Source organism: Babylonia areolata, chromosome 21 (genome assembly GCF_041734735.1).
Source record: "Babylonia areolata isolate BAREFJ2019XMU chromosome 21, ASM4173473v1, whole genome shotgun sequence".
Taxonomy (NCBI): domain Eukaryota; kingdom Metazoa; phylum Mollusca; class Gastropoda; order Neogastropoda; family Buccinidae; genus Babylonia; species Babylonia areolata.
Window position 1 is genome coordinate 55,167,536 of NC_134896.1, and position 11,635 is coordinate 55,179,170.

Below are 11,635 nucleotides of genomic sequence, written 5' to 3' on the forward strand. Positions count from 1 at the left end.
ATGTGTGTGTGTATGTATCTATATGTGTGTGTATGTATGTGTGTGTATGTGTATCTATATGTGTGTATATATGTGTGTGTATGTATCTGTATATGTGTGTATGTGTGTGTGTGTATGTATCTATGTGTGTGTGTATATATGTGTGTGTATGTATCTATATGTGTATGTGTGTGTTGTGCAGGTGACCCAGGAGATCTGCGACAAGAGCAGGATATTCCGTCTGTTGGGGTGGGACAGGTAGGGTGACCACTTGGTCTGTTCACGTCTGTGTGCATGTCTGTCATCATCATCATCATCTGTTTCTTCTGCTCCTGTTGGACGAGTGAGCTTCTGCATGCATGACCGTTTCTCCCCCACACCCCTCCCGCCCCCACCCTCCTCCACCATGTAGGCAGCCAGGTTCCGTTCTCAGGGTATGCATGCTGTTCTTGTTTGTAGGAACATGTGTAGCCTTGTTTCCACAACCCACCGAACGTTGACATGGACTCTGGGGATCTTTACCATGCATGTTTGATCTTCTGAGTGTGTCTACACACGAAGGTGGTCGAGGCATGAGGAGGTCTTCACATCTGTTGACCTTAGGGATGGGAGAATTCCCCCCCCCCCCCCCCCCACCTTAGCCCGCCAGCCACAGCAACAGGGGTTCAAACCTAGGACCCTCGGATTTCAAGTCCAGCGCCTTAACCACTGGGCTACGGCGCCTTTCGTTGGATGTCTGCGAGTTTGGGGGGATGTTTCTGTGTTGAACAGTGTTGTTGTCTTTCCGTTTTTCTCTTCTTCTTTGTTCTGTGGTGGTGTTTTCTTTTAATTTGTATTTGTATTTCTCTTTTTTTTATCACAACAGATTTCTCTGTGTGAAATTCAAGCTGCTCTCCCCAGGGAGAGCGCGTTGCTACACTACAGCGCCACCTGTTTTTGTTTTGTTTTTTTTCTCCTGTGTGCAGTTTTATTTGTTTTTCCTATCGAAGTGGATTTTTCTACAGAATTTTGCCAGGAACAACCGTTTTATTCTTTCACGTGCGCTAAGTGCATGCTGCACACGGGACCTCGGTTTATCGTCTCATCCGAATGACTAGCGTTCAGACCACCACTCAAGGTCTAGTGGAGGGGGAGAAAATATCGGCGGCTGAGCCGTGATTCAAACCAGTGCGCTCAGATTCTCTCGCTTCCTAGGCGGACGCGTTACCTCTAGGCCATCACCCCACTTGTGTGAACATGAACAGTGGCAACGTGTGTTGTGTTGTGTAGGTGTGCTTACAATGTAATGGTTTGTCTTTTTCTCAAATGTTGCATTGCGTTTTTTTTTTTTGTTGTTGTTGTTGTTTGACGGGCGCAATAGCCGAGTGGTTAAAGCGTTGGACTGTCAATCTGAGGGTCCCGGGTTCGAATCACGGTGACGGCCCCTGGTGGGTAAAGGGTGGAGATTTTTATGATCTCCAGGTCAACATATGTGCAGACCTGTTAGTGCCTGAACCCCTTTCGTGTGTATATGCAAGCAGAAGATCAAATACGCACGTTAAAGATCCTGTAATCCATGTCAGCGTTCGGTGGGTTATGGAAACAAGAACATACCCAGCATGCACACCCCCAAAAACGGAGTATGGCTGCCTACATGGCAGGGTAAAAACAGTCATACACATAAAAGCCCACTCGTGTGCATACGAGGGAACGCAGAAGAAGAAGAAGAAGAGTTGTTGTTGTTGTTTGTGTTGTTTTGTTTTGTATTGCATTGTTTCTGGTGTTTTGATTCTGTTGTACATTTGCTGGCTCGCTCTTCTTGCTGCCGCCAACTTCTTCCCCCTTTCACTCTCTCCCTCCCCCCCCCCCCCCCACCCCCCCCCCTTCCCCTCTCTCCCCCCTGCTACCCTCTCTCCCTCCCCCCCACCCCCACCCACCCCCCCGCTCCCCCTGCCCCGCTACCCCACAATGCTATAAAAAAAATATTAAAAAAAAGAGAGAGAGGGAGCCTCTAACACAGACACATTAAACGGGAGCCACAGCTGAGTGGTTACTTGAAGCATCGGTCGGTCTGTCAGTCTGAGGGCATTGGGTTCAGTTCCCTGGTGGCAGCACCTGGTGGGGTGAGGAATAAGCTGTTGTTGTTGTTGTTGTTTTTTTTGCCAGATCTTACAGCTTAGCTTATGTTTTTCTTCAGTTTAACGTCTATTCACTATAAGTGTTTTTAGACGGAAAGGAGTAAAGTAGTGTATAAAGGAAAGGGAATGCATGTGAATATTAGTGTAAAAAAAAAAAAAAAAAAGTTCATGTTATGTATCAGAGGAAAAGTATATTATAAGAAAAAGTCTAAAGAGGTTGTGGTGTGTATTGAATGAGTTGTCATGGGAAGGAGAATATGTATATGCATATCAACAAGTATTAACCTACAACAATGTAAATATAAACAACAGTATTAACTATAATACATCAAAGGAGGATACCAACTGGACTGGAGTTTTTAAATTTCTGAAAACATTCTAAGCAATGAATAATCATTCAAAATCTTTTCAGTGGCTAATGAAATATTGGAAGAAAAGTCATCAGCTACATCTTTTGGAAGTAACTGTCTTATGCTCGGACAATGAATGAGTAGATGGCTTATAGTTATTTGCTTACCGCATATACTTAGCTTATGTGCAGACCTGCTGGTGCCCTGTCAGTCCTTCGTGTAGGTCTGCACACAGAAGATGAGGTATTGCATGTTAAGTGTCCCGTAATCCATCCAGTGTTTGAGCGGCTTATGGAAACAAGAAGCAGCCAGCCTTCACTTCCCCTGAAAACAGAGTGTGGCTGCCTACATGGCATGTAAAAGCCAACTTCTAGATGTAGGTGAATGTGGGAGGTATGGCCCATGAACTCAGAAGAAGAAAACAAACAGCGATCACCAGACTTCACACCTGACATATGATCTCTGTGCGGCCTGTTATAAGCAGCGCTTTTGAATGGCAGTTAAACCAGTGGGCCGTGCGACCTACATATCACAAGGTGGAAATACCATCTTCAGTTTTCAGAAAGCTCACCCCGAAAACTTAAAGAAAGGGTTTTTGTTTTGTGGACATGTAGATCAAACTTGCAGATGTAGTGTCTTCTTCTTGGGTGCCCTGCTTCCCTGCTTTTTTTAAAAATAATTTTTTAATTTTGTTTTGTTTTTTTTTTTGTTTTTTTGTACGCTTATAGTTGACTTCATCAAGTTTTTGCGCCTTATACATATCATTATTATTAGTAGTAGTTCTTTTCTTATGTGTTTATCTTCCTTTTTTTTTTCTCAAGGCCTGACTAAGCGTGTTGGGTTACGCTGACGGTCAGGCATCTGCTTGGCAGATGTGGTGTAGCGTATATGGATTTGACCGAACGCAGTGACGCCTCCTTGAGCTACTGAAACTGAAACTGAAACTGTGTCATCATTTGATCTTCATTGTTTGGAGTTTGTTTTGGAGACAAGGAGACCATGCTGCTGTTGCTGTGGTAGATAGATAGTGCTGGAGGGATCAGGGAAAGGGTAGAGGCCCCAGGAGGTAAGTGGGACAGGTACCATTTGGTAACACCGCCACAAAAACCAGTGGTGTGTGATTCACACACTGTCACAGGGAGAGGGTACCATTTTGGTAACACCGCCACAAAAACCAGTGGTGTGTGATTCACACACTATCACAGGGAGAGGTACCATTTTGGTAACACCGCCACAAAAACCAGTGGTGTGTGATTCACACACTATCACAGGGAGAGGGTACCATTTTGGTAACACCGCCACAAAAACCAGTGGTGTGTGATTCACACACTGTCACAGGGAGAGGGTACCATTTTGGTAACACCACCACAAAAACCAGTGGTGTGTGATTCACACACTATCACAGGGAGAGGGTACCATTTGGTAACACCGCCACAAAAACCAGTGGTGTGTGATTCACACACTGTCACAGGGAGAGGGTACCATTTTGGTAACACCACAACAAAAACCAGTGGTGTGTGATCTACACACTATCACAGGGACAGGTACCATTTTGGTAACACCGTCACAAAAACCAGCGGTATGTGATCCACACACCATCACACAGGATCTTCCATGGCAAAGCACCTGTACTCTCGCCTCTGTTTCTTCCAAATGACCAGACCTGTGCCTCACAGAATGTGTGCGTCACGGATTGGTGGGTTATCTGGTGCATCAGGACGCCCTCCGTGTGCCGTGTGGGTCTGTGAGGGCTTAGGACGAGGGGCAGGGGGGGTAGAGGTTCCCATCCTTTCCCTGTGCCTCGCTCTGCTGCCATCCCCTTCAGAACAGAGCAAAAGAATATATTGTAAAAAGATATATATAAAAAAATATATTTTTTAAAATTACACGCTCACACACCCATTGCGCTCACCCCATTTGTGATGAATCAAGCTGCTGTGTTATATTACTTTCATTATTTAATTCAGTTTGAATATGTTTTACAGTTGTTGTTGGTTTTTTTTTGTTGTTTTCTTTACTTTTAAGTTCAAACTTTGTCATGTTCATATGAACGTCAAACTCAATTTGCAGGCAGAGAGACTGTTTGTTGTGAGTGACAAGCCTTTGAATGCACATATATTTCCTGTTATAATTTCTAGTTGGATTATTAAAGATGTGTTGGATTGTGTTTTATTGGTGTGTTGATTTTAGGGTTATTGTCATTGGAGAGGATGAATAAAGATGTGTTGTATTTGGTTGGTGTGTACAGATTTCAGGATGATTGTCCTGGAAAGGATTGATAAAGACAATTGTATTGCATTGCATTGCATTGCATTGCATTGTATTGTATTGTATTGGTGTGTTGATTTCAGGGTGATTGTCCTGGAGAGAATTAATTAAGATGCATTGTATTGTTTTGTATTGTGTTGTATTGTTTTGTATTGTGTTGTATTGTGTTGGTGTGTTGGTTTCAGGATGATTGTCGTGGAGAGGGTTAATAAAGACGACAGACACTTGTATTTTATTGTATTGTGTTGCGTTGCGTTGCGTTGCGTTGTGTTGTGTTGTATTGCATCGTATTGTATAGTATTATATTTTATTGGTGTGTTGATTTCACAATGGTTGTCCTGGAGAGGATTAATAAGATTATTGTATTGTTTTGTATTGCATTGTATTGTGTTGCATTGCATTGTATTGTATTGTGTTGTATTGTATTGATATGTTGATTTCAGGACGATTATCCTGGAAAGGAGTAATAACGATGTATTGTATTGTATTGCATTGCATTGTGTTGTGTTGTATTGTATTGATGTATTGATTTCAGGATGATTGTCCTGGAGAGAATTAATGAAGACGTATTGTATTGCATTGTATTGCATTGCATTGTATTGTACTGGTGTGTTGGTTTCAGGGTCATTGTCTTGGAGAGTCGTCCCACTGCAGACAAGGCCGCCCCCTCCAACCTCTATGTGCTGGCTGGTCATGAAAACACCTACTGAATGGCCGGAAAACACCTACTGAATGAATGGCCGGAAAACACCTACTGAATGGCCGGAAAACACCTACTGAATGAATGGCCGGAAAACACCTACTGAATGACCGGAAAACGGAAAACACCTACTGAATGACCGGAAAACACCTACTGAATGACCGGAAAACGGAAAACACCTACTGAATGACCGGAAAACACCTACTGAATGACCGGAAAACGGAAAACACCTACTGAATGACCGGAAAACACCTACTGAATGACCGGAAAACACCTACTGAATGACCGGAAAACACCTACTGTACGACATACTGAACAACACATACTGAACGACACACACTGTACGACACCTACTGAACAACACATACTGAACGACAGGAAAACACCTACTGTACGACACATCCTGAACGACACATACTGTACGACACCTACTGAACAACACATACTGAACGACGGGAAAACACCTACTGTACGACACCTACTGAACGACACATACTGTACGACACCTACTGAACAACACATACTGAACGACGGGAAAACACCTACTGTATGACACATACTGAACGACACATACTAAACGACACATACTGTACGACACATACTGAACGATACATACTGAACAATGGGAAAACACCTACTGTACAACACATACTGAACGACACATACTGAACAACAGGAAAACACCTACTGTACGACACATACTAAACAACACATACTGAACGACACATACTGAACGACACATACTGAACGACAGGAAAACACATACTGTACAACACCTACTGTACGACACATACTGAACGACAGGAAAACACATACTGTACAACACCTACTGTACGACACATACTGAACAACAGGGGAAACACCTACTGAACAACGGGAAAACACTGAACGACAGGAAAACACCTACTGAACAACGGGAAAACACTGAACGACAGGAAAACACCTACTGAACAACGGGAAAACACCTACTGAACAACGGGAAAACACTGAACGACAGGAAAACACCTACTGAACAACGGGAAAACACTGAACGACAGGAAAACACCTACTGAACAACGGGAAAACACCTACTGAACAACGGGAAAACGCCTACTGTACGACACCTACTGAATAATGGGAAAATGCCTACTGCACAACACTTTCTGAACAACAGGGAAACGCCAACTGAACGACGGGAAATCGCCTACTGACCAACAGGAAAACACCCACTGAACAACACTTATGACAATGGGAAGACTCCTTCTAAAATGCCTACTGAACAATTGGAAGACATCTACTGTGTGATGGAAAAACACAGTGAGCGATTGGGAAAACACCTACTGGATGACCTGAAAGGGGAGAGCATGGCTGGGAAAGCAGCCTTCTGGACAGCAGCTGAGAGGCACATAGTGTTAAAACCAGATGCTCAGTTCTGGTTGGGAAGGTGACAGGGAGATGGCTTTGAGCCACAGTGCTTAACTCCTTGAGCCTTGCACTGAGCACAGCTGGGACTTCAAGACTGGTCTCATTCAAACGTTTCATGTTTTTTTCTACACATGCGTGAACCACGAGGAAAGAGAATTTACTTCTGATAGTATTTCTGGATGTGATAGTATTTGTGGATGTGTCCACACGTACTGTGGAGGAAACGCAGTATATTTTCTGTGTTTGTTCCACATCAGTGTGGCATGGAGGTCTGCTGAGGCTGTCAAGTCCCCAGGGTTGAATGTGTTAAGGATGATATCTATGTAATCATGCAACATCTCACAACCAGTGTTTGGTCAGCTGAATGAGTTAAAGGATGATATCTATGTAATCATGCAACGCCTCACAACCAGTGTTTGGTCAGCTGAATGGGTTAAAGGATGATATCTATGTAATCATGCAATGTCTCACAACCAGTGTTTGGTGAGCTGAATGAGTTAAAGGATGATATCTATGTAATCATGCAACGTCTCACAACCAGTGTTTGGTGAGCTGTATGGGTTAAAAGATGATATCTATGTTATCATGCAACGTCTCACAACCAGTGTTTGGTGAGCTGTATGGGTTAAAAGATGATATCTATGTTATCATGCAGCGTCTCACAACCAGTGTTTGGTGAGCTGTATGGGTTAAAGGATGATATCTATGTAATCATGCAACGTCTCACAACCAGTGTTTGGTGAGCTGTATGGGTTAAAGGATGATATCTATATAATCATGCAACGTCTCACAACCAGTGTTTGGTGAGCTGTATGGGTTAAAGGATGATATCTATATAATCATGCAACGTCTCACAACCAGTGTTTGGTCAGCTGAATGAGACCATGAAAGGGTACTCAAATCACACAGAATCTCGGTATCCAAACTTTGAGAGGCAGTCAGTTGTGGCTGTGACGTAGTGAGCTGTGGGCAGCCTGTGATTTGAGCAATACAGTCTCTTGATATTGTACCCCTCACTGTGCCTTCTCAGTTGTTTTGTGGGTTTTTTTCATGTGCCTGTACTGTGCAGCACTGTTACACAAGTGTCCTCATTCATGTTTAGCTGTCGTCATCTCTGAGCTTTGTGATTTTATGGTGCTTTTTTTTTCTGCTGTGGTTTGTTGGACACATTAGGTATTTACTGAACTGTGGCTAAACCTTACACACCTGCGTCTTGTGTGCTGAACAAGATCAACTTATCCAAATATGTGAAGCCAAAGACAAGCAGCTACGTTGATAAAGGGAACTGTATAAAGGGACTCTTAAACTGACTCTTGATTCTCAGTGCCTAATACAAAGGAGCTCTGATTCTCAGTGTCAAATATACAGGGTCTCAGATTCTTTGTGTGTCAAATGTAAAGAGGGAATTTGGTTCTCAGCTTGACAAAAAAAGAAAAAAAGGACTGCTTCTGATTTTTTTGACTGCTGAAATTTTCCTGTCGTTTCTGGATTGTTGTGTAACCCAGCAGGCCTGGAAGTGTGAAGTGTCTGTTGATTGGACCCTCAGAATTGCCCAGTTAGTGTCATATATTGTACCGTGTCAAACTGATGCAAACTAGGCCTATCGGTTTGCTCTGCTTGGCCAAACTTCGCCTGTTAGAGACATGCCTTTACGTCTGATTCAGAGTGTGATGTCCAACAACTGAACTGCTGTTGTGCACACTGAGAAAGATGACTGCTGAACTGCCTTTAGTGCCTTGGGGGCTGTGTTGAGGGGTGGGGGGGGGGAACGTGCCAATTCAAAAGTTTACCACACTGCCCTTGTACCAAAGTGTTGTTGTATGTCTTGAGCTGCCCCCCACCTTGCTTACCTTTCCTGCTGCTGTGTCTTTTCGTTTTGAGCCACGTTGACCCCACACAACTTGGAACACAGGAATCGTCGTGTGTGTGTCTGGTGATTCATTGCTTCTCTGTTTTCCTGCAGTCTTACCTGGGTGGGGATACACATCTGGTATTGACAAGATTGTGGAGGGTGCAAAGTGGTGGTTACAGGTCTGCTGTATCTTAGGTTGTTGGAGTGGCGTAGTGGTGGTTACTGGTCTGATACGTCTTGGGTTTTTTTTGGAGTATAGTGGTTATCTTGGGTTGTTGGAGTGGTATAGTAGTGGTTACTGGTCTGATACGTCTTGGGTTTTTTTGGAGTATAGTGGTTATCTTGGGTTGTTGGAGTGGTATAGTAGTGGTTACTGGTCTGATACGTCTTGGGTTTTTTTTTTTAGTATAGTGGTTATCTTGGGTTGTTGGAGAATAGTGGTTATCTTGGGTTCTTGGAGAATTGTGGTTATCTTGGGATGTTGGAGTATAGTGGTTATCTTGGGATGTTGGAGATGGTGGTTACTGGTCTGATATATCTTGGGTTGTTGGAGTAATAGAGTAGTGGTTATAGCTCTGATATGTCTAGGATTGACGGAGTAGTAAAATGGTGGTTATATGTCTGACATATCTTGGGTTGTTGGAACAGCATAATAGTGGTTACAGGTCTGATATATCTTGGGTTGTTAATGTAGCAAAGGGGTGTTTACAAGTCTGATATATCTTAGATTGTTAGAGTAGCAGAATAGTGGTTATATGTCTAATGTATCTTGGGTTGTTGGTGTAGAAAAATGGTGGTTTTAGGTCTGATATATTTTGGGTTGTTGGTGTAGCCGAGCAGTGGTTATATGTCTGATGTATCTTGGGTTGTTGGTGTAGCCGAGCAGTGGTTATATGTCTGATATATCTTGGGTTGTTGGTGTAGCAAAGGGGTGGTTGTAGGTCTTGTTTTTGGTTGTTGATGTAGCAAAGGGGTGGTTGTAGGTCTTGTTTTTGGTTGTTGATGTAGCAAAGGGGTGGTTGTAGGTCTTATATATTTTTGGTTGTTGGTGTAGCCGAGCAGTGGTTATATGTCTGATGTATCTTGGGTTGTTGGTGTAGAAAAATGGTGGTTTTAGGTCTGATATATTTTGGGTTGTTGGTGTAGCTGAGCAGTGGTTATATGTCTGATGTATCTTGGGTTGTTGGTGTAGCAAAGGGGTGGTTATAGGTCTTTTTGTTGGGTTGTTGGTGTAGCCGAGCAGTGGTTATATGTCTGATGTATCTTGGGTTGTTGGAGCAGCCAAGTGGAAGTTATACATCTGATACAGGCCTGAATTGTGTCCGGTGAGTTTGGGTGGGTTTTTTTGTTTGTTTGTTTGGTGTTTTTTTTATAAGATGTATATTTGATGTTATATCTTTGAGATGTCTTGGAGAAGAGGAACAGCTGTGGAGAATCAGCTGGGAAACAGGGAGGGTAAGCCTCAGGACAGACCCATTACAAGACATGACCATGACATTCGTTGCTGGTGATCATACGTCCTACCTGCCAGGTTTACCACCCACACAGAAACCTTCACAAATATCGGAATGTTGTCAACTCTCTCTTTGATCACACTTGTTCTTCCAGTTTGTATTGTATTGTATTGTATTACTCTTTTCCCTTTTTTTTTTTTATCTGATCCATTGAATAGTTTAATTTTGCTTTTACATTGTAGATTTTTACATTTAACAGTTTATGTGTGGTATTATTTGGTAATATTTGTTTATGTATGGTATTATTTGTCTCAGTGTAAGACTTTGGTGGTTAGCTTAGCAGAGAATGGGTTAGCAAAGGCAGTTCTTTATGGTTTGTTCTTTAAAAGGACTTATTATTGGTGAGAAGGGAGGTGGTTTGTGCAGTTTCTTTCAGGGTCATTTTCTGGCAGCTTATTTTAGGCTCATCTTCATCACCATCTCCCGCGAAGCAGGCAGAGTCTGGCAAACTGGATGACGCAGCTTTAGACACGCTCTGTGTCCTCAACAAATGAAGCATATCAGAACAAAATCATGTCATCAGTCTTGTTGTTCATGCGTGTCAATGTTTGTGTGCTGGCTAATTAGAATATAGAAATACACCAAAACAAAAACAAAAAAAACTAGGAGTATTTTGCCTGAATCTACATATGGGTGGAAAGCTTTTAGTGTTGTTTTTTTTCTAAGTGCTCAGTACAAAGCGAGATAGTGTTGATTAACAGTTTAGTAACACATTTACCAGCACCATGGCTTGTTTGTTGTATTTTTCACATCTAGGGACCCATGTGAGTGTTCGGTCTTTTTTTTTTTGTCTTTTTTTTTTTTTTTTAATCTGAACTTGTTTCAGCCCTCTTGTGGCTCTCTCTTATCATCTGGGTTATACACAACAGTAAATAAAGTAACACCCCTCAGCTAATACTGCACACGCTCACATATATATATATATATATATATATATATATATTGTTCATTAATCCACAACAGTGGTTTTCACTGCTATGCGTTTGCAAAATGTCTTTCCATGCTGATGATATTTGAATGCAAGCAATTTGTTTATGAATGTCCCTAATTCCTTTGTTGCCTTGGCCTGATGATGATGAATCATTGCGGTGTGTTCGTCTTCATCGTCTTACTGTGTGTTGATACGGCCGTGTGATATCATGTTGTGTGATTGTTGATCACATTGTGTTGGTGATGATGGTGGTCTGCCATAGTGTATAATTTACACGTTTTTATGATAATACTTCACAAGATGGATATTTGATCGTTTTCCTCTGTGTCCAGTTGAAATAGTTGTGCATAATGTGGTTGTCACATTAACTAGAAATGTCTAATGTCTCTCTAAAGGAGAACTGTACTGTACTGGAATATTTTATCATTAATACAGTGCAAATGGAAAGAAAAAAAAACTTGAATATTGCTCCTGAAAGTGAAATTTGATTGTGAAAGAAAGAGCTGTTGTGGGATGTGAT

The 11,635-nt window shown here is 42.3% G+C and overlaps 1 protein-coding gene across 3 annotated transcripts in view; it reads left to right on the forward strand.

The window, feature by feature from the left end:
- Positions 1-5,688, forward strand: part of LOC143295841 (mitogen-activated protein kinase kinase kinase kinase 5-like) — a 75,142-nt gene extending 69,454 nt beyond the window's left edge. For all 3 annotated transcript variants that reach the window (XM_076607487.1, XM_076607488.1, XM_076607489.1), the window contains 2 exons: positions 182-237; positions 5,337-5,688. In XM_076607487.1, coding sequence (XP_076463602.1) covers positions 182-237; positions 5,337-5,424 — 144 coding nt within the window. In that variant the 3' untranslated portion in view covers positions 5,425-5,688. The remainder of the gene's footprint in view (positions 1-181; positions 238-5,336) is intronic.
- The last annotated feature ends 5,947 nt before the right edge of the window (positions 5,689-11,635 follow it).